At 64.4% G+C, this 27,513-nt stretch overlaps 3 protein-coding genes and 1 long non-coding RNA gene across 12 annotated transcripts in view; 2 read left to right on the forward strand and 2 right to left on the reverse strand.

The window, feature by feature from the left end:
• On the forward strand, nucleotides 1–1,297 carry LOC131497719 (uncharacterized). Its single transcript, XR_009255106.1, has 2 exons — nucleotides 1–482; nucleotides 1,073–1,297. It is a non-coding gene; the product is annotated as an uncharacterized LOC131497719 (long non-coding RNA).
• A 1,890-nt stretch (nucleotides 1,298–3,187) lies between these two features.
• Nucleotides 3,188–10,132, forward strand: CHRNE (cholinergic receptor nicotinic epsilon subunit). Of its 3 annotated transcripts, XM_058705325.1 has the most exons (13): nucleotides 3,188–4,937; nucleotides 5,973–6,044; nucleotides 6,260–6,402; nucleotides 6,485–6,529; nucleotides 6,632–6,741; nucleotides 6,827–6,982; nucleotides 7,107–7,207; nucleotides 7,563–7,760; nucleotides 7,837–7,951; nucleotides 9,142–9,256; nucleotides 9,377–9,563; nucleotides 9,668–9,774; nucleotides 9,860–10,132. In XM_058705325.1, the coding sequence occupies exons 2-13, from the start codon at nucleotides 5,999–6,001 to the stop codon at nucleotides 10,007–10,009; spliced, it is 1,473 nt and encodes a 490-aa protein (XP_058561308.1). In that variant the 5' UTR covers nucleotides 3,188–4,937; nucleotides 5,973–5,998; the 3' UTR covers nucleotides 10,010–10,132. The 3 variants fall into 3 exon arrangements, with proteins under 3 accessions (XP_058561308.1, XP_058561307.1, XP_058561309.1); XM_058705324.1 differs by lacking the exon at nucleotides 3,188–4,937 and having other exon boundaries at nucleotides 5,855–6,044; XM_058705326.1 differs by lacking the exons at nucleotides 3,188–4,937; nucleotides 6,485–6,529 and having other exon boundaries at nucleotides 5,855–6,044.
• Nucleotides 7,662–9,058, reverse strand: C16H17orf107 (chromosome 16 C17orf107 homolog). The gene is made up of 4 exons (XM_058705327.1): nucleotides 8,951–9,058; nucleotides 8,660–8,851; nucleotides 8,281–8,559; nucleotides 7,662–8,179 (listed from the first exon to the last, which is right to left on the reverse strand). Exons 1-3 carry the CDS (start codon nucleotides 9,014–9,016, stop codon nucleotides 8,545–8,547), a joined length of 273 nt encoding a protein of 90 aa, XP_058561310.1. The 5' UTR covers nucleotides 9,017–9,058; the 3' UTR covers nucleotides 7,662–8,179; nucleotides 8,281–8,544.
• Nucleotides 10,133–10,842: 710 nt separating the features above from the next.
• MINK1 (misshapen like kinase 1) overlaps nucleotides 10,843–27,513 on the reverse strand; it is a 44,243-nt gene continuing 27,572 nt past the window's right edge. The window contains exons 2-34 of one of the 7 annotated variants that reach the window (XM_058705316.1): nucleotides 26,577–26,642; nucleotides 24,823–24,879; nucleotides 24,617–24,742; nucleotides 22,850–22,960; nucleotides 22,391–22,481; nucleotides 21,860–21,990; nucleotides 21,583–21,637; nucleotides 21,396–21,474; nucleotides 20,781–20,956; nucleotides 20,361–20,430; nucleotides 19,835–20,039; nucleotides 18,261–18,374; nucleotides 17,722–17,808; nucleotides 17,332–17,523; nucleotides 17,000–17,173; nucleotides 16,439–16,699; nucleotides 15,923–16,008; nucleotides 15,657–15,809; nucleotides 15,399–15,508; nucleotides 15,110–15,198; nucleotides 14,886–14,909; nucleotides 14,638–14,798; nucleotides 14,319–14,421; nucleotides 14,099–14,236; nucleotides 13,855–13,963; nucleotides 13,313–13,480; nucleotides 13,065–13,208; nucleotides 12,757–12,891; nucleotides 12,500–12,600; nucleotides 12,278–12,427; nucleotides 12,036–12,195; nucleotides 11,804–11,943; nucleotides 10,843–11,503 (exon numbers count right to left, since the gene is read on the reverse strand). In XM_058705316.1, the coding sequence (XP_058561299.1) occupies nucleotides 11,420–11,503; nucleotides 11,804–11,943; nucleotides 12,036–12,195; nucleotides 12,278–12,427; nucleotides 12,500–12,600; nucleotides 12,757–12,891; nucleotides 13,065–13,208; nucleotides 13,313–13,480; nucleotides 13,855–13,963; nucleotides 14,099–14,236; nucleotides 14,319–14,421; nucleotides 14,638–14,798; nucleotides 14,886–14,909; nucleotides 15,110–15,198; nucleotides 15,399–15,508; nucleotides 15,657–15,809; nucleotides 15,923–16,008; nucleotides 16,439–16,699; nucleotides 17,000–17,173; nucleotides 17,332–17,523; nucleotides 17,722–17,808; nucleotides 18,261–18,374; nucleotides 19,835–20,039; nucleotides 20,361–20,430; nucleotides 20,781–20,956; nucleotides 21,396–21,474; nucleotides 21,583–21,637; nucleotides 21,860–21,990; nucleotides 22,391–22,481; nucleotides 22,850–22,960; nucleotides 24,617–24,742; nucleotides 24,823–24,879; nucleotides 26,577–26,642 (4,050 nt within the window). In that variant the 3' untranslated portion in view covers nucleotides 10,843–11,419. Of the gene's footprint in view, nucleotides 11,504–11,803; nucleotides 11,944–12,035; nucleotides 12,196–12,277; nucleotides 12,428–12,499; nucleotides 12,601–12,756; nucleotides 12,892–13,064; nucleotides 13,223–13,312; nucleotides 13,481–13,854; nucleotides 13,964–14,098; nucleotides 14,237–14,318; nucleotides 14,422–14,637; nucleotides 14,799–14,885; nucleotides 14,910–15,109; nucleotides 15,199–15,398; nucleotides 15,509–15,656; nucleotides 15,810–15,922; nucleotides 16,009–16,438; nucleotides 16,700–16,999; nucleotides 17,174–17,331; nucleotides 17,524–17,721; nucleotides 17,809–18,260; nucleotides 18,375–19,834; nucleotides 20,040–20,360; nucleotides 20,431–20,780; nucleotides 20,957–21,395; nucleotides 21,475–21,582; nucleotides 21,638–21,859; nucleotides 21,991–22,390; nucleotides 22,482–22,849; nucleotides 22,961–24,616; nucleotides 24,743–24,822; nucleotides 24,880–26,576; nucleotides 26,643–27,513 lie in introns of those variants that run through there. The other 6 variants (XM_058705317.1, XM_058705319.1, XM_058705320.1 and 3 more) reach the window with 6 other exon arrangements.

Consider the following 27,513-nt stretch of genomic DNA (forward strand, 5'->3'; position numbering starts at 1 on the left):
CCCTTGAGCTCCACTTACTTTCAATATGACTCCTATAGACACTATGTGTTAATACCAGAAGAATCAAAAGTCAGTAAGAGCCTCGGAGTATGAATCCTTGGATCTAACTCGCAACATTTTATAACTGTTTCTTGCAGCCTTTTTGTTTGAAGAGTGTGGCTTCAGCCGGCTGCTGAGGAGCCTGGAGTTCTTGGCCGTGGTTTTTTCCTCTGAGTCGGAATCATTTTCTCCCCGGGCTTCCAGAATCACCAGAGGAATCTTCATGGCAGAATCTACAAGCCGCGCCATCTTCTCTCTCTGAAGCCAAGCCCACGACGCCCTAGAAACTTCCCTGGAACGTCCTGTCTGTGCCTGGCTGATGCGGAGACTTGCCGTCCCGGTTCACCTTCTTGTCGCCTCTGTTCTGAGAGGAGAAGGCGATTTGAGCTCTCCTATGACGAGGCGCCCAGAAACCACCACGGACTTCCTTCTTTCCTGCGCCGGTAAGTCCCAAGGACTTTTGTTTTCTTCTGTAGCCAAGTGAGTAAAGAGGTCGCCTCCCGGGGAGGGGGCGCGGCCCGCGGCCTCCTGGGCCTGGGGCAGCCACCTCCCCCTTTCGTGCTCTAGCCCCCACCCCTGCCGTCTGTCTCTCTATCTCTCTCTCTCTCTCTCTCTCTCTCTCTCGTTTCATTTTTTTTTTTTCTTTTTTTAATCTTTATCACCTACGTCTTTTTCTGCTCTGGTCCACTCATGGCCTTGTCTCCCCGCCAAGAGTCCCTCCCCCGCCACCTGTCGGTGTTTTTACACCTGGGGAGGGACCCAGCAGCCCCGGGGGTTCAGCACCTCACCAGCCTCTTAGGGCTTTCGGCCGGCTCTGTATGGACAGAGATGAGCCGCTCTTGGGCTGCGGGCATCTGCTCCCGGTTTGTCTTCGCTGGCCTGTGGTTTTCTATTTTTGACCCTACGGAAATTTTTCTTTTTCTTTATGGTCTCCGATTTCGGGCTCCAGGGAAGGGGAGAAAGGCCTCCCTCGCTCCAAGATGACAAATGCTGGCTTTACTGGAGGCCTTTCTTGGTGTTGCTTTACATGCAGGTGTCTGACCTCCCCCCGCCCCCAGCAGTCGACAGCTGAGGGTCTGCCGGCATTTTGATGATTGTTTCCAGTTGTCCCAACGGGACTTACTTGATTAAGCCTCGTTTTCTACATCAAATGTACCACTTTACCTTCATCGTATGGCAGATTCTTGTACACTGGAACTAAAAATCGACCTTCTTGATCAGCACACCTAAATGAGAATAATGAATAGCAGTTTTCACCTATTGGTTTGGCAAACAAATTTTTTTTTATTTTTTTTATTTATTTATTTTTTTAGTTTGAGGATATGCTGTCCTGGGGAAGGAGTAAGACAGCGTTCTTGTGCTCTGTCGGCCTGAGGGGTGTCAGTGGGCACGTGCTTTTGCGAACAATTTGGCAAAAGTCACCAACAGTTTTTGTTTTGTTTTTTAAATGCACAAACTTTGGGGCGCCTGGGTGGCGCAGTCGGTTAAGCGGCCGACTTCAGCCAGGTCACGATCTCGCGTCTGTGAGTTCGAGCCCCGCGTCGGGCTCTGTGCTGACAGCTCGGAGCCTGGAGCCTGTTTCCAATTCTGTGTCTCCCTCTCTCTCTGCCCCTCCCCCGTTCATGCTCTGTGTCTCTCTGTCCCAAAAATAAATAAAAAACATTGAAAAAAAAAATTTTAAATGCACAAACTTTATTTGTCTAACCTTTATTTTTGAGAGAGACAGAGACAGAGACAGAGTGTGAGCAGGGAAGGAGCAGTGAGAGAGGGAGACACAGAATCCGAAGCAGGCTCCAGGCTCCGCGCTGTCAGCACAGAGCCTGATGTGGGGCTCGAACCCACAAACCATGAGATCGTGACCTGAGCTCAAGTTGGACGCTTAATCGACTGAGGCACTCAGGTGCCCCTAAATGCAGGAACTTAAATTTTTTTTTCCATTATATGTATATGTTTTTTATTTATTTATTTTTCAGTATATGAAGTTTATTGTCAAATTGGTTTCCGTGTATATGTTTTTTAAAGTGTATTTATTTTGAGAGAGAGAGAGAGAGAGAGAGAGAGTGCACATGTGAGCAGGGGAGGGGCAAAGAGAGAGAGAAAGAGAGAGAGAGAGAGAAAGAGAGAGAGAGAGAGAGAGAGAGAATCCCAAGCAGGCTCTGCACTGTCAGCTCAGACCCGACGCGGGGCTTAATCCCATGAACCAAGAGATTGTGACCTGATCTGAACTCACGAGCTGGACGCTTAACCCACTGAGCCGCCCAGGCACCCCTAAATGCAGGAACTTTTTGTCCCAGTAATTTCACTGCTAGGACCATTTGCAAAAGTCGAGCAAAGATAGACGCAGAAAGATGTTTCGCTGTTGCACAGCCCGTGGTCGCCCAAGCCAGAACGGTTGCATCTTAAATGTCTGTCCGTTGGGACTGGATCACTCATCCAGGGGACAGCCGTACCACGAGCAGCGGGCGGCAGCTGGACAGAATGAGCGGCTGGGTGTGTGTGCCACTGTCTACAAAGTAGATCAGGGGAGACGGTCGCAGACTACACGCCGACACTTCTGTGTATGTTAACGTACACGCACACGGATGCCGGGCTTTGGTCTAGAAAGATTGACATTCAACAGAAGCGGTTAACCTTTGTAGGGAGGGATGGGCTGGATAGCGGAGAAGTTGGATTTTTTTTTTTTTTAAGTTTATTTTGAGAGAGAGAGAATGAGCAGGGGACGGGCGGAGAGAAGGGGACAGAGGACCCGAAGCAGGCAGGCTCCGCGCTGTCAGCGCACAGCCCGATGTGGGGCTCTAGCCCGCGAACGGTGACATCATGACCTGGACCCAAGTCAAAAGCCAGGCGCTTAGCCCCCGGAGCCAGCAGGAGCCCCACTTTTTTTGGAAACACACGTTACTCTTCTGGGTTCCCTGTCCCCTTCCATCCTTCCCTGTTCCAACACAGGGACACGTCGGTTGTGGCGACTGGAAGAGAACCAGAGTAAATTCCAGCTGCAGGATAGTGGTTACCGCTGAGAAGGGGGGATTCAATCAGGGAGGGCACAGAGTGGCTTCCGAGGACAGTTACATTCTATCTCTTGGCCTGGGTGGTGGGCACATGAGTGCTTATTATTGTTTTACCTGTACATGTTTTCTATCCACACGCGTAGGGAAGATATACTTTATGATTTGAACAAAAGGTGCTTATTACGGGGCGGGGGGGGGGCAGTACCTACCCTCAGAGTTTAGGTTGACTTGACTTGATCTCGATGCCGTTAATTTGCTCCCGTGCTTCAGACCTTCCGTTCCCACTCTGCAGGTTCCTGCTTTATGCTTTTCCAGTTTTCCGTATTCCACCGTCTCCTGGACTCCTTACTTCTTGGTTCTCAACACCACCGGCCCGTGAACCTATCCCAATAACGTCCCCCCGGGATCCGGAGAGCAGGAAAATGCCTTCTTCTATGGGCAAAGAAACGGTTCGGACCTAGGCGAGAAGGGAATTAGAATCACCGAAGCTTGTTTCTATGAAGGACACGCTGTGTGCCAAGCTGCCCGCGAGGTCTGGGGACAGCGGGGACCCTGCGTCTCTACAGTCCGGCCGGGGGCTTCCCTTCTTGTCGATGCTGGTCAGTGGATGGCGGGTGCTGCCGCCGGGCTATTTGGGGACAGGTTTCCGTGTCTGCGGCGGGGAAGACGTAGGATCGGTGTAACAGATTTCCAAAGCACGGATTACGGTCTTGCGGTCAGAAGGGTTTTCTGGGTCTTGTGTTCGGGGGCATTTCTGTTTTCTTCCTACTAGTTGATTCCGTTTTCTAATGCCATTTTTAAGTCAAGAAAGGGGGGGAATCTCGTCTCTGCTTGACTCTGTATCCGAGGCGCAGTCTCTCTCTCCACGTGGAGACCACGCTGCCCCCCTCCCCACCCCGCACCGAAGCGTCCTCTCCTGTGGCCCCCACGGCAGAGGGCGCCGGCTTCCCGACGTTCTCCGGGAAGGGCTTCCTTTGGCCTGGCTTGGGCTGGGTGTCCTTCCCCGGACCCATCAACCCTGGCCGGAGGGCGGGCGTCTCTAAGCACCTGGCAGACCCTCTGGGGACACCGGGCCGCTCCCTCGGCCTCACGGCGCTAGGCAGAGGGCAGCGGGAACGAGGACTGAACGGGCTGCGTCCGTAGAGTGCGGCCAAGAGGTGGGTCTGGGGCCAAGACCTGGTGGAAGGACCCGCGAGAAAGCCACGACCGCACCACCGAGGGGCTCACGGAGAGAACCGGCGGCGGCTCGGGAGCCGGAGGAGCACAGAGCAGAGCAGCAGCAGGAGACTTGGGTCATCCGAGCTGCAGGCGGGGCCGATGCTCGGAGTGCAGGGCAGCCGAGCGACACGGTGCCCGACCCACAGCGCCTGCGACTCTTGCTTTTTACCCTGGGGTCCGCTCGGGGTCACCGGCTGCGGCTCTCCCGCCTTGAGGCCACGGTTTACTCACGCCTAGAATCGGGGCGGCCGGCCCAGAGCAGGGGACCTCGTGGTGCCCGTTAATGCCCGAAGACGTCTCTGCTTTATCAGAACCCTCGGCCCAGGCCCGAGCGGCAGCGCAGATCTGAGCCCACACGCCGCTCGGCCACCTGCAGGGGGGCGAGCGGGGGCCCGGACACGCCGGACGGCAAGGAACGCGTCAGCGGCGGAAGCAGGCGGCTTGCAGGATGGGTGGGAGACGGCCCAGCCCCGCGGACCCTCACGGGTAGAGGGAGGGGACCCCCGAACGACGGCCGTGCACGTGTTCTGCGAACACAGGTGCTCGTGGTCAGGAAAGCCGATCGGCGGGTCCCGGGTGTTACCGCCATCACACCTGTGTGACCGCGGACCCGACGGAGTCCCGTTTCGTACCCATGGGGACCGCTTTCCCGCACCGCCGAGGAAGCAGTAGGTAAGACACGGCACCCCCACTCCCTGAGGAAACACCGAGAGCTCCTCAAAAAGGTCTCCGGCACCCTCCTGAAGCAGGGTTCTCTGGGGGCGGGATCTGAGAACACGAATTGTGAGCGAGCACCTCAGATGACAGGCCGGTCCAAGGAGACTTTAGGACAAACGCTCTAAGAATCCGTCAAGTGTCCGGGGGGCGGGGCGGGGGTGGGTGGGGCACCTGGGTGGCTCGGTGGGTTAAGTACCCGACTTCAGCTCAGGCTCAGGTCATGATCTCCCCGTTCGTCAGTTCCGGCCCCGCGTCGGGCTGTGTTGACAGCTCGGAGCCCGGAGCCTGCCTCGGATTCTGTGTCTCCTCCTCTCTCTGTCCCTCCCCCGTCTGTGCTGTCTCTCTGTCTCTCAAAAACCGAACATTAAAAAAGAGTCTGCCCCTCCCCCGCCCCAAGACCACATGTATCACCACCTGCGGCCACGAGGTGGCAGCAGGGAGAACCAGCGCCCAGAGAGGAGCTGCGGGCGGGGCCGGCCCACCTGGGACTGAGGTCTGTTACTGCTGAGTAATCCCCGGTGGCCGCCTGCCTCATCACCCTATCTTTGTGCAGACTCTGCCAAACCGCAGGCAGAAACTGCATTGGCGTGACCCTGGCTGGGCCGTGTAGGTGGTGGCAAGGTGTGTGTTCCACGCTAGTGACAGGAGGCCACCTGCACAGGCAACTTACTCCAGGGACACGTGCGGGGTATTACCCCCCCCCCCCCCCACCGCCGGGCTTGTGGTCCCAGGTGCTTCTAAAGGACCCCCACCTGCACCGGGCTTCTTGAGTCACGAGGCTCGGGTCCGTGGCCCTCGAGCTGGACGCTCACCAGGCAGAGGATGCTGGGATGGGGCAGCTGCCTCTGGAAACGGCCAAGTCCTCTCTGGCTGCAGGAGCGGCAGCGGCAGCGGGGGGGGGGGGTGGGGTGGGGAGGATTAGGTGACAGTCCCCTACCCAGCCCGGAACTAACACCTCCCCTTACTCCCTCTCCCAACCTCAACGCTCAGAATAACCCCGAGGACCAGACGGCGGGATGGCGGGGGCTCTGCTGGGTGCCCTGCTCCTCCTGGGGCTCCTCGGTAAGGACAGGGGTGGGACACACGCACGGGACAAGGACACAGGGCACAGGACAAAGACAAGGGGCCGAGAAGGAGGCTGAGGCCCGAAACTTGGTCCCCAGGCTCAGTATGTGGTTCGGGAGGCGGGGAGATCACAGAGCCTCGGAGACAGACGCAGAGGCAAAGGAGGCCCCCAGCCCCGTGCCCGCGGTGAGCCCACGTGACCCCGTCCCCAGGTGGAGGTGACGGCAAGAACGAAGAGCTACGTCTCTACCACCATCTTTTCGACAACTACGACCCAGAACGCCGGCCGGTGAAGGAGCCTGAAGACACTGTCACCATCACCCTCAAGGTCACCCTGACCAACCTGATCTCACTAGTAAGATACTTCTGCCTGAACCCCCAAATTCTGTGTGTGACCCTGGGGCCCCACCCCGACCACCCCGATCCCCCACCTGCAGAACGAGAAAGAGGAGACCCTCACCACCAGCGTCTGGATTGGAATCGTGAGTCCGACGTGGGGAGCAGGGTGAGGTCTGGTGCGGGGACCCCTCTCCCCCAAGCCCCCGTGGGGCCCCGGGCGCACGCGTTTCCATCCCACCCCTCAGGACTGGCAGGATTACAGACTCAACTTCAGTAAGGACGACTTCGGGGGCATAGAAACCTTGCGGGTCCCTTCGGAGCTCGTGTGGCTGCCTGAGATCGTGCTGGAAAACAAGTGAGCGCTGGGCCAGGGCAGCGGAGGCCGGGAGGGTGAGGGGGTCGCGGCCGTGCGCAAACGCCGCGTTTCCCGGAGCCCACAGCATCGACGGCCAGTTCGGCGTGGCCTACGACGCCAACGTGCTGGTCTACGAGGGCGGCTACCTGAGCTGGCTGCCCCCGGCCATCTACCGCAGCAGCTGCGCCGTGGAGGTCACCTACTTCCCCTTCGACTGGCAGAACTGCTCGCTCGTCTTCCGGTGGGGCCACATGCTCAGAGAGGGGGGCGGTTGCGGGGCGGCGAGACGGGGGTGGGGGTGGGGGTGGGGGTGGGGGCAGCCCGGGTCCCAGCAGCCCGGGTCTGTGCCGGCCCTGGCCCCGCAGCTCGCAGACGTACAACGCCCGAGAGGTGGCGTTTGTCTTCGCCGTGGATGACGAGGGCGAGACCATCAGCAACATCGACATCGACACCGAGGCCTACACTGGTGAGGCCCCCTTCTGCTCCGAAAACCCGCCTCTAGACGGGGCCCAGACAGGGGACACTCACCGAGGGGGGCTGCCCCGGGTCACCGACACTGGGCCTTGGCTTTGGCAGCCGGGCTCGACCTTGACCCCCCTCCCGAAGCCACCCTCGACAGTGAGCCCGGCATGACTTCCTTGGCCTGCGTCTGTTGTGCACCTGCACCCGGCGGGCCCGTCTAGCCCGAACCGCCTTCGCCCGCCGCGCCACCCAGACCACTAAGGGGCGGGCCGGCCGCAACCGCTCCCTCTGCCCAGAAACCGGGGGCCCGCGGCCAGGCGTGGGGCCCACGAGGGCTGACCGCGCCTCCCACCCCGCAGAGAACGGCGAGTGGGCCATCGATTTCTGCCCCGGACTGATCCATCACCACGGGGGCTCCGCGGACGACCCGGGGGGCATTGACGTCATCTACACGCTCATCATCCGCCGGAAGCCGCTCTTCTACACAATCAACATCATCGTGCCCTGCGTGCTCATCTCGGGCCTGGTGCTGCTCGCCTACTTCCTGCCGGCGCAGGGTAAGGGGCCGCCGGGACCCCAACCCCGGGCTCGCCGCTGGGAGCGGGACCCGCTCTCACCGGCCGCTCCCTCCAGCCGGCGGCCAGAAGTGCACCGTGTCCATCAACGTCCTGCTGGCGCAGACCGTCTTCTTGTTCCTGATCGCCCAGAAAACCCCCGAGACGTCGCTGAGCGTGCCGATGCTGGGCAGGTGAAGGCAGAGGGCCGCGGAGGAGCCCACGCGTGCGCGGGGCCAGCGTGTGGGGGCGGGGCCGGGGGCGCGGCCAAGGGCACGCGAAACCGGGAGCTGCTCTGGGTCCGGTCCCGTCTGGGCTTTATTGGAAGGCGGGGCGGGGCGGGGCTGCGGCGGCGGCGGGTTCTCTGGTCCCCCGTTCTCCGTGCTGCCACTGGATGCCACCTGGAGGTCTCCCGAGTATCTCTGTCGGGGGCGGGTCGGCTCAGCGCCTCCCACCCCAGCCCCCCCGCCTCCAGCCCCCAATTCCCCCCCCCCCCCCCCCCCCCCCGCCATCCAGAACTCACCAGTTCCCCGGGGGTCCCCAGGCCCAGCTGACGTCGCCACTGCTGCAGGAGGGAGGCGGACCCCTGCAGGCCCCGCCCACACAGGCACAGCCACGCCCCCTGCAGTGCGAGCCGGGCGCTAGTGCCCGCCGCAGCCCCCGCGTGCCGCGCCCCCTGGACCGCGGCCCGGGCCACCCGGGCCAGCGCTCCGCCCGGATCCCCGGCGCCCCGGGCTGGGCCCGAGCTGCCGGCGCCGCCGTCCAGCCGCCGCACCTCCTGCTGCAGTCACAGGGCGGAGATCTGCCGTTGAGTGGGGCGGGGGGAAGGAGGGCGTAGGAGTTGGGGACGCAGGGGTCCCTGTCCCCCTTTCCCGCCCTTCCGCAGCCCCCCCGCGCCCCACCTCGAACAAGGTGGCGCCGAAGCTCACGACGCTGGCCGCGGCTTCTCTCAGCACCAGCCCCAGGGTGGGCTTCGGGGCATGCGGCCGCTGCGACTCCAGGGACTCGAGCTCCCTGAACCTCTGCTCCAGAAATTCATGGGCCGCGGCCACAGCGAGTTCCAGGGAGGACAGGAGCGGGGGCTGCAGGGCCACCTGGAGGAGGAGCAGGGGCAGCGGGGCCGTCGGGTCACGGGGTGGGGGCACCGGAGACCTCCCAAGGCCTCGGGCTGCCAGCCCCGGGCGCAGTCTCACCTCCGTGGAGCTGTGGAAGTGGTAGACCCACAGCAGGGTCTCCAGGGAGCTGGGGGTCCCCTTCATGGCCGGCGGCGGCGGAAGGAGGGCCAGCGGGGCACGCGTCCGGTCCCGCCGCCGGAGAGGGGCGTTTGTGAGGTCACAGGCCGGGCCGCGGGCCGCAGTGGGGTCACGCGCGGCGGGCTCCGCAGGTACCTCATCTTCGTCATGGTGGTCGCCACGATCATCGTCATGAATTGCGTCATCGTGCTCAACTTGTCACTGCGGACGCCCACCACTCACGCCGCGTCTCCGCGGCTGCGCCACGTAAGCGCGGGGCGGGGTGGGCGGCCCGGGGGGGGGCGGGGCGCGTGGCTCCGGCGGGGGGGCGGGGCCTCGAGCTCGCCCCGCCTCCCCCCCCCCCCCCCCCCCCCCCCCCGCCGCCAGGTCCTGCTGGAGCTGCTGCCTCGCCTCCTGGGCTCCGGCGCGCCGCCCGAGCCCCCCCGGGCCGCCTCGCCGCCCCGGCGCGCGTCGTCGGTGGGCCTGCTGCTCCGCGCCGAGGAGCTGATACTGAAAAAGCCGCGGAGCGAGCTCGTGTTTGAGGGGCAGAGGCACCGGCATGGGCCCTGGACCGGTGAGCGGGGAGGGAGGACTCCGGGCGGGTCGGCGCGGGCGCCCGCGGCGGGGCGGGCTTCCCGGTGACCACCACCCCCCTCCCCGCCCGGGCGTCCCCACCAGCCGCCCTCTGCCAGAGCCTGGGCGCCGCCGCCCCCGAGGTCCGCTGCTGCGTGGACGCCGTGAACTTCGTGGCCGAGAGCACGCGAGACCAGGAGGCCTCCGGCGAGGTGCGGCAGGCACGGGAGGGCGGGGCGGGTGCTGGCTCGCGGGAGGCCCCTTCCCGGACCCAGCCGGTGCCTGCTCCCTCCCCAGGAGGTGTCCGACTGGGTGCGCATGGGGAAGGCCCTCGACCACATCTGCTTCTGGGCCGCCCTGGTGCTCTTCGGCGTGGGGTCCAGCCTCATCTTTCTGGGGGGCTACTTCAATCAAGTGCCCAAGCTGCCCTACCCGCCGTGTATGTAGACGGCTCTTCCACCGCCTCCGGGAGGAAACCGGGCGTGAAAAAACCACGTTGCAGTCGCTGCCGTAGTGGGTGGGATTCTTTCCTAATGCCGATAATAAACCCGGGCCTTTCCGTCTCAAGAAGAGTCGTGTGCGCACACGCGTGGGTCTGGCCACCGGGCAGGGGGCAGAAGCAGAGGGCAGGCGGTTCAGGCAGGCTCTTGGGTGCCAGTCCGGAAACGGCTCCCCGCCCCTCCGCTCAGCCTTGCTGACCTCCCGGCTCTTCTGAGGCCCTCGTCCCGCGTGACCCTCCAGCCCTGTGAGCTTCTGAGCGCTCTTTATCCCTTGATTAGCCAAAGCGAAGACGCGCCTTGGCAGGACTTGACGGAAGCCCGGCCCTTCCCTGTTGGAGTGGGCGGGGCCACAGGCTCTCAGCAAAGGTTTCCACCCCCCCCCCACCCCCCCCCCCCCCCCCCGCCACAGGGTAAGGCCGAGGGTGCCCTGGGGCACCCTCGGTCACTTCCGATTGACCCAGCATGGACCCCCTGACCGCTTCCACCAAAACCCACTCATGCAGCTTCTGCCCTGCACCTCTGTTGGCTCATCCTGGCTGGTGTCCAGGACCGGGAGCGAAAACGGAAATAAAAGGGGGCCCGAGATGGTGGGAGCTGGTTGAATTGTCTTTATTAACAAACGGAATATCCAAGGCCACTACATGGAGGGGGGGGGGGGGGGGGGCGGGGCTACTTGCTGCTCACACTATATACAGAGGCAAGCAAGGGGGTGCAGAGGGGGTGAGAGCTCCCTGCTCCCTCCCGCCACCAGGGAAGGACAGAGCCTAGAAAGAAATGGGGTCGGAAAGGGGGAAATGTTTTGGCTGGCGGGGTCCCCCCTCCATTCCCTGGGGTTTGGGGGGAGGGGAATCATTAAAGTGCTTTCAGAAAATGAGGAAATGGTCCCTGCCCCTGGAGTGGCTGGTGACCCCCCCCCCCCAAAACCTAGGGCCCAGCGACCCCCCCCAGGGTCTGGTACATTCAAGGGGGGAGCCGGCTCCCCTGACGTGCAAATGAAGGGGCCCAGGGCCCTGCCCAGTCAGCAGCAGTGGGGGACCGGGCCTGAGCCCCCCCCCCCCCTCCTCTGAAATGGAGAAAAGGGGGTGGGGCTAGGCCCACTCAATTCCTGGTGAGGGGAAGCTGTGCCTCTCCCCAGAAGCTGGGACAGGCACAGGTTTTGGGGGGAGAACCTATGGGGAAAGAGGATGGTCACGTGATCACAAAAGCATCAGGGGTCAGAGGTCACGTTCCCAGCAGGCTCCAGTGAATCAAACCAGTAAAAAGCAAAAGCCCAGGGAGGGGAAAGAAGGGCGGCCTGGGGAGTCTGGCTGTAGTGGGGAGAGCTGGGTCCACTGGGGCAGCCCCAGCCCGGGCCCCGTCACCAGTTCATGATGCAGTTCCGATTCAGGGTCATGAAGTAAACCTGGCTGCTGCCCCCGGAGCGGACAGAGGCAAAGAACACCTGGGTGGGGTAGGAAGGGGGGGGGGGGGTGTCTCAGCCAGGAGACAGAGCCAGAGAGAAGCTGCTGCGAGTAGCCTCTCAGAGAGCCCCGCGCCCTCCCCTCGAAAGGCAGAGGTGCTTGGTGATGGGGGCGGGAGGGGGGGCAGCCGCAGGCCTCCTGGGTGTCCAGGGCGCTCTCAGGGACGGAGGGCGAGGAAGGGCGGGCTGTGACGCAGGCTATGCCCCCTGGACCCCGTCTCACGAAGATCCCCCAGCCCCCCCCCCCCCAGCTCCGGGGCCGGAGGGCAAAGGGCCTCCCACCTTGTCGTTCCGCTCACACAGGAACTTAAGCCTCTGGGCTCGTTTGTGCATGAAGACGCCGTCCAGGTGGCCCGTCTCCACAGAGCGGATCTCAATGGCCTTCTCGCCCCAGCCCATGATCTGGTTGGAGCAGATGTAGGCTGGGGGAGAAGGGGGTCGGGCGGCAGTGAGTGGGCCGCGGCCGGCCGGCCGCCCGCCCGCCCCGGGCAGCCTGGGGGCGGGGCCCACTCACCCACAGAGGTGGGCATCTCTCCCCACTGCAGCACCACGTCTTTGATGATGCGCCCGTACGTGTTCACGTACACGCCCTCGTCCTCGTAGCACAGCAGCATCTCCATGCCGTCCGTGTTGGGGAGGAAGATGATGGCGTGGGGCGTGATCTGGCTCTGGATCTGGGGACGAGAGCGTGCGTTGCACGCGTGTCCAGAGCCCGGGGTGGCGGTCGCGCTCCTCCCGAAGCCCCGCCAAACTTACATGCACGGGGATGTAGATGTCGTAGCTGTTCCCCGAGTCGACATCCACAGCGTGGAAACCGGCACTGGAACCGTAGATGACCTTGAGCCGCTGACCCTCCTCCACGGTCAGGTCGACCAGCAGAGGGCGGTGAGGGAGGTCGGCGAAGGACTGTGGAGGAGAGGAGGGCTCAGGGATGCGGCCAGGGTGCCGGGCCGGCGGAGGGGCTGCGGTGGGGACTACCTTGAAGGCCATGAACTTGTGGTAGGGCTTGGGGGCCCAGGCATACACCTCCACGGAGCTCTTCAGGGCGATGACCAGGAACTTAATGCGCTCGTATTTCACTGGGGGCAGGGAAGAGGAGTCCCACGGGTCGGTCACCAGACCCCAAACCCAGTCGCCCGGCCTCTGGCTTCGAGGCTCAGCCACTAAGCTCAGGGCCCCCTTTCCGTCTTCTCGTAAAGCAACGCGCCCTGGCCACCGCGTTGAGCCCTCCTCACCCACGCGGTAGTGCCCGCAGCCCTCCATGTCGCCCACAGTGGTCCAGCCCTGCTTCTTCTCCACTTCCGGATCGTTGTGCAGAATCTTGTTCCGGAGCCAAGACAGGTAATACACCCGCAGCTTGTTCCTTTTCCCTGGAGGAGGACACACACCCCATCACCCGAGGCCCAGCATCCACCTCTGCGCCATCCTGCCATCCTCCCCCCCCCCCCAGGGGCTGAGCAACCGCGGCCCCGCCTCCGGGCCCTCCTCCCAGGCTGCAGGCGCAGCCCAGAGCGGAGCCCTCCCCCCGCTCCCCTCCCCACACCTGAGATGGTGATGAGCAGGTTGAGCCCCTCCAGCACGTCCATTTGCTGGAAGCGCCGCCGCCCGATGAGCCCGTACACCTTGCCCTGCCCGCTTCGGTCCAGCAGCATCAGACCGTTCTCGGTGCCCACCAGCAGGTTGACGCCTGCAACGGGAGCCCTTGGGCAGATGAGAGGCAGCCGGGCCCTCACCCGACCGGGAGCCCCGGGGTGCGCCGGACCCCTCTTTTCCTTCCCGGCCCTGGCTTACCCCAAAGGGCCGCACAGAGGATCTCGGAATTGAATCGCTTCTTGTATTTCCGGATCTCGGGGGTCTCGCTGTGGGCCCGGGTGTTGGTGGGGTTCACGTTGACCACGGAGCCTTTCCGCACGTCGTACTGGAGCTGATCAAGCCGACCGCCCTCTCCCCCGACCAGGGCTGCCGGGAAGAGGAGAGGGGGGAGGGGAGGAGGGCTGTAGCCCCCTCCCCTGTCCCTCCTGAACCCAGCCCTACATCTGGTGGAGGCCCCTGCGAGCGAACGAACGAACGAACGCACGCACGCTCGGCAGGAAAGGGGAGGGAGGAGAAGGAGCAAATGGCCTCAAACAATCCGTATCCAGTCAGGTGCCGGGGCCACTCTGAGCATTTTTCCTCGCGGCTCTAAGGGGCCTTAGGCGCCCTTGCTGCCTCTGTGCCAGGGTAGGGGCGTCGGGCCAAAGCGGAGGCCACCACTGCCTCCTAAAGCCGCGCCATCAGAGGCCCACCTGTGCCCTTCACCAGGCCTCATGGCAAGTCTGTCCTCCTGTCCTCACCTGTGATGGGGATGGTATCCCCACTGCCTCCGGGCTGGTAGATCCCTAGGTCCACAAACATCGTGAACGAGCTCTTGCCAGGGGCCTTTACCAGCCCACGAGACTGGTACTGTGGGGGTGGGGCAGCAGTCAGGCAAACACCCCACACCCGGCCCCTGGGGCCCCCCGGCCCCGCCCCCAGGTTGCCGAGCTCCGCCCCGCCCCCTGCAGTGGCCCCCAGCGCCCCTACCCACTGCCCACTTACGTCGCTGCCTCCCTCCTTGGATGGGGGGCTTTGACCTTTGCCGCTCTCGGTGGGCGAGTGGCTGGGCTGGACCACATCGGGCAGGTTGGTGTAGCCGTTGCTGTCCGCGTGCAGCAGGCTGCGTTCCTCTTCAGGAGTCTGCAGGGACAGGGGAAAGGGAGCCAGTGCTTGGCTGAGGACAGGGGAGAGCAGGTGCCGGGAAGAAGGGGGGCCCACTCACGCGCTGGACCACCATGGTGCCGCCCCCATAGGGGGTCTGGGTCCCCGCGATCTCCTCCACGTCATGGACCACCATGGTGCTGATGCTGTCTGTGTCTCCGTCGCTGCCATAGAGAGAGGACGGCCATCAGTTCCCAGGTCCTGCCTGCCACGGGGTGGAGACAGGGGGACCGGCGGGTGCTTCGCACTGGCTCCTGGTGGACATGGCAGTGGGAGGCCGATGGGGACCCCGGAGCAGACCCCACTGTCTAGATCAGCAGTGACGGCCAGGGTCCCCTAGGAAAAGGAGAACCCTGCCCTCCCCCAGAGCGCCCCCATACCGGGCCCCAGGGGTATCTCTGCTCCCCTCTGATGGCTCGCCATTGCTTTCTTCCTCGTCCTCGCTGCTCTCCACCTCCTCGCTGGAAGACGAGTAGTCCATGGCCTTCTTGGGAGGCCGCGGGGCCTCGTCCAGGGCCCGCTCCTTCAGGAGCACGAAGTCCTGCAGAGGGTGCCGCGTGAGGAGGGGAGGGGTGGGGTACAGGGGGTGCCAGAGGGGAGGGGCTCCCGAGCAGGCCTTCTCACTAACCTCGCCGATGGCACGCTTATAGCTCTGGGAGGGGCGGCGGGGGGAGGAGGACAGCCAGGAGGAAGCAGGAGAGAGGTGAAGAAAGGTCAGTAGCTGAGAAGTGCAGCCCGCAGCCCCTTGGCACGAGGGTTAAGGAAGGCCCCACCCCAGCACCTGGCTCCTGGGGGCTCCCGAGGCTCCCAGCCCCCACCCAGGAGACGTCAGGGCCGCAGCTGCGGACTTACTGCGGGCCGGCCCGGCCGGGAGCGGTGGTCATCAGGCTTGGCTTTGTTCCCAGGGGAGAGCACTGGGGAGCTATCCAGCTTGGAGGAGGCTGCATGGAGCAGAGCGGGAGAAGGAAGGTCACGGACACCTGGTCGTTCGGGGCGGACCCCAGAGCTCAGCCAGGCTCCACATCCAGCCGGGCCCAGCCTGGCGCCCAAGGGTGTCCTGCCTAAAGTTGCCAAAGGCAGGATGCCTATGACAGAGACCGGGTCCCAGCCCCAGAGGAGGCTGCCCAGGCTGGCGCCATACCTCCCACGCGGTTCCGCTCCAGCGAGCCGGCCTGGGGCAGGTGCCCGTGCGAGGGGAGGGCACCTTCCGAGCGTTCCCAGCCAGGGTCGCTCCTCCTGAGGTCGGGGTTACTGCGGGGAAGGCAGAGACAGGTCAGGAAGATAGGTGTCCCCCCTGAGCGCTGAGCTGCACAGCAGAGGGAGCCACCACCAGGGGGGGAAGCAGGTGGCAGGAGCGAGGGCAGGAGTGAGTTGGGGAGGGGACAGACAACTCCATTACCTACAGGCGTTGGGTGGACCAGGGGGCTGAGCGGGGGGCCCCGGAGGCTTGGGGGAGCCCCGCTCGGCCCGCCTTTGCAGATAGATTTGCCAGGCGGAGTTGCTGCGAGGTCTGTGGAGGGAGCACAGGGGTGCCGGGGGCGGGGCGGGGGCGCTGAGGTGACGGGGAGGGGGCCTGCCCGCCCCGAGGCAGGTAACCTGGTAGAGTCCCCTCTGCACAGCCCGCCCCACGCCCCAGGCCACCACGCGACTGCCCCCGGGTGCTACCTGGCACGGACGGCCTGAGCCGGCCGGGTCCCTCCGGCCCCACTGGTGTTAAGGGCAGTGGCGATGGACGAGGTCCTCTGAGGCACCTGAGGGGGGCGGGGCGGGGAGGGGATCGGTGTGCCCGGTGCCAGCGCCGGGCCAGACGCTCCTCAAACGTGCGGCCTCATCTAGGCCCCCGATGGGTACTCTCCCCGCTTCGCACGGACAGGCAAACCGAGGCTAGGGGAGCTGATGACTTTGTCCACAGTCACTGAGCGGGGACTCCACCCCGGGAAGCCAGCCCCTAGAGCTCCCCCCGCACCCTGGGCATTCTCCCCTCCTCTCAGTCATCCCTGGAGGCAGGGACACAGCCCTGGGGCGGGCCTCCCGCCCTCCCGCCTGCAGTGGCAGCCGGCCCTCCTCCTCCCTTCCAGCCCTGAGCGCCTCTCCATCTCGCCCGCTCCCCACCACTCGCCACCCTTTCCCTCCCAGGCTGTTTTGTCTCCCGTTTCCCCGGCCCCGCGGCCCCACCCGTACCTTGGGTGGGGTCTCAGTGTCCGGCCGGACCCAGGATGGGGGGTTCGGGCTGGGGCCAGGCCCTTCCGAGGTGGGATCTGAATTCTGGCGGATGACCGCTCCTCGGGTGCCGGGCGCGGCAGCGGGTGTGGGGACGGCAGGGTCGGGCTCGTGGGAGGCCGGGAAGGCAGCCAGGTTTCGGGTGGGCTGGTCCTGCAGGGACTGGGATCGGGGTACGGGCGCTGCATATGGCTTCAGTGGGACCCGGTGTGCCACCAGGCTCTGCAGGGAAAGACCAGGGAGGGTGGGCTGCCCGCTCTGAGGCACGTCCCCACCTGTGGGGGGGGGGGGGGGGGGGTTGTGCCTGGGCCGGGAGGAAGGAGCAAGGAAAGCCTCGGGCTTCCGAGTATCCGCTGAAGGAGACGTGCTCCTGAAGGCCGAGAACAGCCAGGACGGGGCCCGCAGCGCCCCCACGGCCCCTGGCTAAGGGTGCGCGCGCTCGCGGGCAGACACATACTCGTGACACAGCTGTGCGGAGCGAGGCTCCTGCGTGTGTCATCGCGGGAACGGGGACAGACTCACCTTGTGCGGTCCCTCCTGGGGCTCCACCGGCCTCTGCATAGGAGGAGTTTGGGAAAGGGGGCCCGCGGGCCCGGGGGAGGCCTGGGGGACGGGGGGCTCAGGCCCTGCGCCGCCGGGCTTGGTTTTGGCCAGGGGAGAGTTCTGCTGTTTGTTCATCCTCGCTCTCTCTTCCACCTGCGGTGGGAAAGGGCTTGCGTCCCCCCCTTCTCAAATCACAGGTACCCCGCCCGCCCCCCCCCCCCCCCCCCGCGCCAGGCGCCCCGTTCCCCTTTCCGGTGCCCGCTGCGTGCAAGGTCTCGGTCTCGGTCTCGGGCGGTCAGGGGCGCGGGTACCTCGCGCGCCCAGGCGGGCTTGTCCGCGGGACCGACGCCCCGGCCGTAGTGATACAGCGGCTTCCGGTCTGTGGGCGGGGCCTGCTGCTGCTGCTGCTGCTGCAGGGACTTGAGGTAGGCGTGCTCCTGCTGCAGCTGCCTCTGCAGGCGCTCGGACTGCCGCTGCTCCTCCAGCTGCTTCCGCTTGTACTCCTGGGCCCAAGGGTAGGGACGGCGGCTCAGCGCGGGGCGGCCCCACGAGGGCGCGGGCGAGCCCTTGCCCTCCTCCGGCCCCCCCCCCCCCCGACCCGGCGCCTGGCGGGGTCCCCTCCCCAGAAGCGCCGCCGCCCCCGCTCCGGCTCGGGAGCTCTGAGTCCGCATCTTCCCCGAGGAAGCCAGGGACCCCGTTACCAGCAGCAGGGCCTGTTCCTGGAGCAGCTGTTGCTGAAGGATCTCGAGCTGTCGCTGCTCCTCCTCTAGCCTGTGACGAATATATTCCTGGGGGGGGCGGGGTGGGAGGGCAAAGGGCAGGGGGAGAAGAGGAAAAGGCGGGGGGGGGGGGGCGGCGGCGGCGGCGTGGGAAGGCGGGATCGGTGGGGCGAGGATGAAGAGGAAAGCGGGGAGAATCAGAGAGAGGACAGACGGGGTTGGGGGGAGGCAATGAGGAGGAGGCGGGCGTGTAGGGCCCCGCGAGCGGCGGTGCAGGGGTGAGGCGGCGAGGATGGGGCGAAGAGATGGGGAATGAAGGCACAGAGACAGGAAGAGGGCAGGGAGCCGGGGTGCGGGTCGAAGGGTGGGAGAAAACAGAGAGAGAGAGAGAGTGAAGCTGGAAAAGACAGGGGGAATCTGGGGGGTCGGGAAGGAAGCGGAGAGGTGTCCGGCGCAGGGAGGCGGGCGGCGGGCGCAGGGGGAGGCGAGGGAGGGCCGGGTGTTTGCGGCGGGCGCTGTACCTGCTCGCGCTCCGCCTGCCGCCGCTCCTCCTCCCGCCGCAGCGCCTGCATGTCCTCCAGCCGCCGCTCCTCCTTCTCCTGCAGCTTCCGCTGCTCCCGCTCCCGCCGCTGTTGCTGTGAGGGGGGGGAAGGGGTGGTCTGCGGGTCTGCCCCCGAACTCGGCAGGGCCCGAAGGGGGATCGGGTCCCCTGCCGGAGCGGAGACGCCCACTGGACGGCGCGGGCAGAACCTGCCCCTCGGGACACCGGTGGTGAAAGGCGGCGGCCCCCACCTGCTTCCGCAAGCCCGCCGGCCCCAGAGCCCCGGGGCGGGTTCGGCTCAGGAAAACCCGCTGGGCGAGGCGGCCGCGCCGGGGACGTGCAGGCTGTGCGCGCCTGCTGCCCACGGTGGGCCACCTAGGAGGACACCTGTCCGCTCCTCCCGCAAGCAAGCGGGCGACGGCGCAGCGACGGCCGCTGGCCACAAGGGGGCGGCAGGCGCGCACAGGCGCGGTGGCGTCCAGGCCCGGCCGCCCCAACCGGAGCGCGGAGCGCGGCCCCGAGCGGCCCCGGGGACACTCTGGCCCTCCGCTGCCGCCAGCAGCCTTTACCACTCCGGGCATCTGTGCGCGGCGCCAGGCTTTCCCACAGGGTGTCCTTGGTTCGGGGGAAGCAGGGGCCGCTTCGGGAAGTCGGACCCGGAGCGTGGGGATGCTTCCGTCTATACCATCACTTAGATGATTTTTGTGTGAAGTCTGGCTCTCCGTACACTTTAACACCATGGAACGGTTTCGGCCCAAATCCCATCATTTAGGCAATTTTTAAACCAACCTAGACCTCCTTCCTCACCATGACCCTCCTGCAGAGGAAATACATTTAAGCACAGGTGTATACAGACACATGCTTTTTAAATTGGTGAGAAGAAAACCCTGCATCTATCTAAAAGGAAGCTTATTGGGGCGCCTGGGTGGCTCAGTCGGTTAAGAGTCTGACTCTTGGTTTCAGCTCCGGTCCTGATCTCACGGTGTGTGAGTTCGAGCCCTGCTGCATCGGGGCTCGGTGCTGACGGCTCAGAGCCTGCTTGGGATTCTCTCTCTCCCTCTCCCCCCCCCCCCCACACTCTCTGTCTCTAAAATAAATAAATAAAACTTAAAAAAAAATAAAAGGAAGATTACTGATGAAAAGGTCTCCCCCCTCCCCCCACCCCCCATCCACCTCCAATGAGTGGATGGGCTATTTTCCAGCAAATCTCAGCCCCAAAACCAAAAGTAAAAGGAGGGTCTCTACAAGGAGCTTCCTGCTCAGGGCGCACAGCTGCTTGTGGGCCAGATGCCCGGGGCACTGCAGTGCGCAGACACTGGCGGGGGGGGGGGGGGGGACCTCGGGGCGGGGGAACGGGCGGCAGCACGAGGACAGCCGTCCTGAGAGGCTGGCTCCTGGGGGCCGCTGACGCCACCCACACAGGGCCGGCCGGCCCCTGACCCCGCGCAGCGCCTTCCCGCAGGGACCTGCAGGCCAGGGGCTGGGCCGCGCGGGGAACCAGTTCCGGGGCGGGGGTAGAAGCGCGAGCCCGCGCGCACGCGCGCGCAGCCCCACCTCCTCCACGCGCCGCCGCTCCTCCTTCTGCTCCTCGATGCGCCGCTGGCGCTGGTGCAGGAGATGCTTGATGTGCGCCTCGGGGTCCTGCTGCTGCCGCTGCTGCTGCTGCTGCTTCAGAGCCTCCGAGTTGCTCTTATTCTCCTGCTGGAGCCGGAGAAACTCCCGGCGCAGGGTGGACTCCCCGGGCACGTTCATGATGGAGCTGGGGGGCAGGGCAGCCCGGCCGGCACTGGGGTCAGAGCCCGGCCACCGCTCTTGTCCCCGTGGGGGTCTCCGGCCACGGCCAGGGGATGGGACGCGTGCCCACCTGCCTGCCCATGGGGGCCCTGCTGCCCGGATCCCCAGCCTGCGGCCCCCGGTTGCCCCCCCCCCCCCCAGCCCCAACCTCCCGCTCACTCCCTCCGCCATTCCACACTCAGGGGTGTCCCACGGCCTCTGCCTCTCTGGCCCACCACCCCACATCAAGGGTCCCCACACCGGGGGCACTGCTGCCCTCCGACGGGGGTGGGGGGTGGTGGCCCACCTCGGCTCCCCCTCCTCTCCATGGCTGTCGTCTTCCTCCTCGCTGCCACTGTACTCATACTCCGTCTCCTCTGCAGGGGGAGGTCACCGCTGTTTCTTTAGCCAGCGTCCCAGATCCCACCCAGGTCTAGGGAAACCTTCGATGGGGATGACCAACACCCGCGGTGTGGAGCTTGGGCCCAGACCCCGCCGGGGGCGGGACGCGGCAGACTGCACACGCGCACTTACGCACGCGCTTCTGCAAGGATGTAGAAGGGTGGCCCTCCCTGGGAAGGTTGCCTGGGATCAGCAGTCAAAGAAGAAAAACCCCACTGGGACTGGAAGTTTGGAAGGCGGTCTCCGTGGGAAGGAGGAGCCAGGTGGGGGTGCGTCCTGAGACCCGAGACCCAACCCTTGGTGCCCCTCTCGCTCGCCCACTGACCCTTCTCGCCTCGCTTCTTGCGGGAGCGGTCGATGTGGTCCTTGAGCTGGATGCGGACCTGGCGCTCCGTGGGCTGGTCACGGATGAAGGGGAACTTGAGCAGCTGTTCCGTGGGTGGGCGGCTCAGGTAGGTTTTGATGAGACACGTGTCGATGAAGTCGATGAACTTCTTAGACCTGGAAATGAAGGGTGCTCACACTGGGAGGGCCCTCTTGGCAGGGGGAGATCACAAGCAGAAGAGGGAAATCACTCATCCAAAAGCCCCCTCGATTTCTCCTGTCTTATCCATGTCCCGACCCTGGGCCCTGGCCCTGCCCCTCTGTGGTGCAGACCCACACCTGGACACAGGGGATAAGGTGGCAGGGGACACTGGGGGTAAAGCTACTGGGGGATGCAGGGGGTAAGGCAGCAGGGGACACAGCAGGGGACACGGTGGGTAAGGCTAGTGAGGGATGCAGGGGGCAAGGCTAGCAGAGGACACAGGATAAGGCAGCAGGGGACGCAGGGGTAAGGCTAGTTGGGGATGCTGGGGGTAAGGAGCTGCTGGGTGGAGGTGGTGGTGGGGCTTTGTCCAGAGGCCCTCCTTCCCTGACACGCAAACCCCCAGAGACCTACCATTTCTTGGACTTGAGTCTGGGGGGTGGGTTCCGTGGGATGAGGAAGAGGGCTCGCATGGGGTGCATGTCACACAGAGCTGGCACACGGGAGGAACACCATCAGTCCCTCACGCAGCCATGCCAAGAGCTGGAAGGAGCCCTTCCTACCACCCCTCCCTCCCTGCGCTCCCAGACGCCACACTTACGGGGGGCTCCCTCTGCCATCTCGATGGCTGTGATTCCTAGAGACCAGATGTCACTCTACAGAGGGACAGAAGAAGGGACAGGAGCATGTTCCAGACAAGCCTCTTCAGGGCCACGTCTGGGTCCCCACCCCTTCCCCGGGCCAGTCTCCAGCCTGCCCACCCCTCACCACCCACATACCATTATAGCTCGTGTTGTCACCCTGACTTTTGGTCTCCCTACCACCCCCTCTCGCTTCCTGCCCTTGGCAGTCTCCGTGCACCCCACTCTGCTCTGTACCCTGTAATCGTAGGTGGCATCAGGGTTCTCGTCACAGGCGATGACCTCCGGGGCCATCCAGTAGGGGGTTCCGATGAAAGTGTTCCGCCTGCCCACAGTACGGTCCAGCTGAGCACTCACGCCAAAATCCACTGGGAAGACATGGAGGGAGGGGTCACGACAGAGGATCATGCCTGCTCCCCTTGCCCTGGGCCGTGTGCGCCCCAGGGCACCCAGACGTTCTCTGGCCCTTCCGCCCCATCAACGTCTCGTCTCAAAGAGCCTGACCTAATCTCGGTGTTGTGGCAAGACACCCACGTGAAAAGGCCAAGCGACAGGCAGGAGGGGCTGGGATCCCCCGTCTCCCCGGGGGACCTACACAGCACCTGTGACATATGGGTGGCGGGGCCTCTCGGGGGAGATGAGGAAGGGCAGGAGAGAGACTCCCAGCCTGCAGGTGGTTAGACCTGAGCCATCAGAGGAAATAGAGGGGCCTCCCCTTCTGTCCTGGAGGTCCCGGGGCCCCATTCGCCTCAGGAGGGAGCGACCTACCCAGCTTGACCTCGGCGTTCTCTGTCAGCAGCACGTTCTGCCCCTTGATGTCTCGATGGATCACCTTGTGGGCGTGGAGATGGGCTAGGCCCTGGGGCGGGACAGTGGGGAGGTGAGCCTCGGTGCTGGAGGACGTGGACGAGAGCCAAGGAGCGGGGCAGGCACCCGCATGGACAGGGCCGGGTGGAAGGCGCAGCCCCCGCCACCCCGGAGCCCAAGCACAGGCTGGGTTTTCACAGGGAGCGTCCTCAGAGTGGTGGCCCCCGAGAGTCCCCGGCAGCCGCGGGGCCACCGGCAAAGGGGCAGGCTTGTCCCCCCGGCTGCCTGAGATCACTCCAAAGCTGGGGCCCTGTCCATCCCTGCCCCCCTCGGCCACCGCTGCTCGGAAAGGATGCCGCCGCAGGGCCTCCCGTGCAGGGAAGGCCCGGGTGTGGGCAGAAGGGCCAGCTGGGGCCTCACCCGGAGGATCTCCCTGCAGATGTAGGCGATACAGTCCTCCTTCAGGGCGTTCCCTTTTGTGTTCTTCACCAGGTCTGTCACGGAGCCAGCGCCGCAGAACTCCATCACCAGCTACGGCCCAGGAGCGCCAGAGGGAAAAGCACCGGTCAGGCAAGGCGTCCCCCCCGCCGGCCTCCCGGGGGGGAGGACCCCAGGGCCCCAGCCGATGTGAGCCGCAGAGCAGGGGTAGGAGACTGCTCACAGAGGCCACAGGCTCCCCGAGGTTAGGAGAGGAAAAGGCAACACCGGGGGAAAGACAGGCCGGGCAGGGCTGAGGGAGACAGGCTGGGTCCCAAGTAGGAGCCCAAGGAACCGGGGATGCGGCACACAAAATGACACGCACGTGCGTGTTTTCCTTGAGGAGCAACCAATGTTTGCACCGGGCCCCCGCTGGGACGCATAACCCCCAAACTAGAACTCCCTGGCGTGGAGGTTGGCAACCTTGGCCATGGAGCTGATAATTTACATTTTTAAATGGTTAAAAAAAAATCGAAAAACGAAGCATACAAAATTCAAAGTTTAGCATCCTAAATAAAGGCTTCTGGGAATACAGCGACATTCCTGTTCCCATTCGTTTATGCACTGCCTGTGGCTGCTTTCCCGGTTCAGCGGCCAGGCTGAGCGGCTGGGACAGAGACCGTATGATGCGCAGAGCCCCAAACATCTACTCTCCGGCCCTTCACAGAAAGTCGGCCACAGCCTGACCCAGAGACAAGCAAGGGGCTAAGGACCAGCGATTCTCCAGGTCCGCCAGAGACGAAGCAGTGCGGGGGGTCCGCCAGAGAGCTGCAGGGGGAAAGCTGGTGAGGCTCCAGCACAGAGGCAGGGGCCAAATCGGTCCCCTGGGGACTCGGGCGCCTGTTCAAGTGCTTCCCTGCACGTTTTCCAAAAGCCACGTGCAGCGCAGAAGGAGGCCGGCCGGACATATACACTTGCAAGTGCGAGAAAGGTCACTCGCGTGCCTAGCGCCCCGGCCTGGGCCTCGCCCTCTACCAAGCTCAGGGAAGCGGGCTGGGAGGGGGAAGGACGGCGTCCATCGCGCCCGGAAGGGAGCGCCCAGCCCAGCGCCCCCAGTCCTCCGTGACATCGCCCTCACGGCCGGCAGGTAAACACACAGGAAATGTTGCTCACCTCGCTCTGTGTGCACAGTCTGTGTGAGTGTCTCTAAAAAGACTAAGTGCCTCGGAAGCAGGGACCGTGACTCGCGTCTCTCCGTGCAGGGGGTACACAGAAGGTGCTCAATAAGTACTTGTCTGGCAACTGGTGGGAGGGGGGACCTAGCACCAGCTTTAAGCTCCCCACGGCCGCCACCAGGCTCCCTGGCGCTCTCCCCTAGGGGCCGGGCTGGGCAGCAGGAAGGGTGAGGCCGGGAAGAGGCCCGGGCTGGGGAGGGCAATGACTCTCAGGAATGTTCCGGGCCAGGAGGGAACACGGGGGAGGCCCAAAGGGGCCTCCGCAGGCTCCGGGTGGATGAATCGCCCAGGAGGGCCCGAAGCTGGAAGCACAGGCGTCTGGGGCTGCTGCTCTCACGGGGGGCTGGGGACCGGGGCAGGACGGACGGGCGCACCTGCTCCCCCAGCCCCTGCCTGTTGCCACCTAGTAAGCACGTGCTGCACACAGGGCGCGGTGCCGGTCGGGACAGAGGTGTGCGCAAACCCCGGGACGCTGCCCCCCCAGACACGCAGCGGACGAGAGGCGGCAACGCGCGAGGCAACACGCGCATCTCACCCAGAGCTGGTCGTCGTTTCCGGGGGGGCTCTTCTTTATGAAGGCCCCGTAGTAGGTGGCGATGTTGCGGTGGTGAGAGTACTTCTTTAGCATGTTGATCTCCTGCTTGATCTCCTCCTCCTCGTCCTGTAAGTGGGAGGGGGTCAGCCCATGGGCCCCCAGCCCTTGCCAGCGCCCCACTCTCCCTGGGCCCCCACCGCCCCTACCTCCGTGACGTCCATGACCTTGATGGCAGCCAGCTGCCCAGTCTTGACGTGCCGACCCTGCGGGACAGAGAGCCGGGAGCGGAGGGTGTGGGTCCACATCCAGGGAGGGCTGGATTCTGGGAGAGGCCACGCCTTTTGGCTGTTTTCTGTCTTAGGCAGTGTCCCTGTGGTACCGGACCCCTTCACTTATGGGTCGGTCACAGGGGCAGACAGGGCCCCAAGGACAAAAAGCGCTACGCTGGGTAGAGATCCAGGGTCTCCCGCCTACAACAGCTGAGGGAGGAGAGTGGGATTCACCTATGCTTTGCTGTGGCCTCCCCGGCGTGGATTTGCCACAGTCTGAAGGATAGAGCAGTGAGTCAGAGATCCTCTCCTCCCTGGGAGGGGGCTGAACGAGGGCTCTGCCTCTCTGGCAACTTCTATGCAGGACAAAAGCACCTGGTTTCCCACCCCGCCCCCTCTGCCCAGGAAGACTTCCCCAGAATCTCCCCTACTCCGTTTTTTTTTTTGTTTTTTTTTTTTTTTAATTTTTTTTTTCAACGTTTTTTATTTATTTTTGGGACAGAGAGAGACAGAGCATGAATGGGGGAGGGGCAGAGAGAGAGGGAGACACAGAATCGGAAACAGGCTCCAGGCTCCGAGCCATCAGCCCAGAGCCTGACGCGGGGCTCGAACTCACGGACCGCGAGATCGTGACCTGGCTGAAGTCGGACGCTTAACCGACTGCGCCACCCAGGCGCCCCACCCCTACTCCGTTTTTTAGTAGTACTGACAGGGAAGAATAAAGACAGAGTTGAGACTGGAGGGAATCTCGGGGAAACAGAGAAGACTGGCTGACGTGCGTCAATGCCCCATCACCAGTGTGAGTGGGAAAGTAACTTCTAGAGTGCGTCCCTGCCATTCCCCCTCCCCCCAGCCTTCTGACGTTCCTAGCAGAAGCCTTGGACAGGAAGGTCCAAGCCCTCCCAGGGAAGGGCAGGGTGGGGGGAGGCAGCCCCTTGTGGGGACGGACATGGGTATGGCCAGCCCGTGGATTATCTTTATCCTCAGCAGTCATTTGAGACCCCAAGCCCATAGAGGCAGTAGAGAACAGAGCTACTCTTGCCATGGCAACGACCAGGCAAGAGATGGGTGAACCGGGGATGCCTTTTCCCCAAAGCTTACAGGGTGGTCCCCGTGACCCCTGCGACACGGGGACGTGTGAACGGGCTCAGCTCCCTGCTGGGGCCTGTGCCCTCGGGGCCTCCAGCTCTGGGGCAGCACCCTCCCTGGACTCATCTGCCGGGCGGGCAGTCTCCCCCCTCCGAGGGTGCCGCCAGGCTAACGCTACAGGCAGCCGGTGGGGAGATGCTACTTTGTGTGGGGGAGAGGGGTGGCGGCTTCGGGAGCTCAGGCACACCACTTCCGCCCAGGAGGCCCCGGAGCTCCACCAACTGCAAGGCTGGGTCTCCCTGTGGCCTTGGGAGCAGCCAACCTACAGCCTCGCTGAGTCCCCAGGGGAGCGCCCCGGCCCGCGCCCCTGCCCACACCCACCCTGTACCAGGGCTGCTCCCGCAGCACCCAGCACTTCTGCGCTCGCCACACAGGCCAGCGAAAACAGCCCCCCTCCTGGCTCCCCTCCCCCGTCATTGTTACCCTCTCTCCCCGCGCCCCTCCTCCCCCCCCACCCAGATCCCCAGACCTATGGTCCACTTCTGTCACCGTCCCGACAGGGCCCCGTGGACGACGGGCACCCTCCCACACGTGAGTCTCACCTTGTACACCTGCCCGTAAGTTCCATTGCCCACAACCTCCACCAGTTCAAAGATTCCAGCGGGGTCCTGCAGGGAGGGGGGCGAGAGGGGGAGAAGGAGGAAGCGTCAGGGCCTCAGAACAGGACTATGAGCCAGAGCGGGGAAGAGGGATCCAGTGGGAAGAGGGCACCCTGGTATACTACGAAGGGCCTCAGGGGAACCCCGATGGCCAGCTGCGCTTTTCCTGGGCTGGTTCAGAGTTCACGTTCTAGAGGAAAAGTGAGAAGAAGGTGAGAGAAAATGGACGTTGGGGACCAGGTGGCTTTCCAGACGTGCTCCTGACTTCACGCTCAGTGACACGCTGAGTCTGTGGCCTCACGTGCGAAGCGGGGGCGCCCGAGGACGCGCCCCCGGAGCTGGGGTCAATTTGAAGTGAGGCGACGCCCATGAAAAGCCTGAGCCCCTGCCTGGCACGGAGCACGTGTGCAATGGGAGTTAATCGGCACTGTTATTTCACTTTGTAGAAGCAGGGCCGGATTCGAGAGCCTCCCTCCTGGGTCCCTGTCCCTCTTCTTCCCGGTCCTGAGACCCAGGGCTTCTGGGCCGGGGCCGGGGCCAGTCTTGGGGAGAGCAGGTGACAGCGAGAGGGCCTCCGGGAGGGGCGGTGGGGACGCGCGGCACTCTCAGTCCCCGCTTTCCGGAGCCAGCGGTGCCAGGAGAGGCACGGGGCTCAGACAAAGCCTCCACAGAGGCTCACGGCCCGCGGGACCACAGCTGCTGGGCGGCCACCCGCACCCCCGCCGGCGGGACTCGATTCGGAGCGGGAGGCTGGGCGCGCCAGCCCGAGGGGCCCCACACGCGGGGAGGACGTCACGAGAAGAGCCGGGCCGGGGCCTCTGTGCCGACAACCTGAAAAGGATACGACCCGAAACTCCTTTCGCCCCGACTCTGAAAACCA

This window comes from Neofelis nebulosa, chromosome 16 (assembly GCF_028018385.1).
Source record: "Neofelis nebulosa isolate mNeoNeb1 chromosome 16, mNeoNeb1.pri, whole genome shotgun sequence".
Classification (NCBI taxonomy): Eukaryota; Metazoa; Chordata; class Mammalia; order Carnivora; family Felidae; genus Neofelis; species Neofelis nebulosa.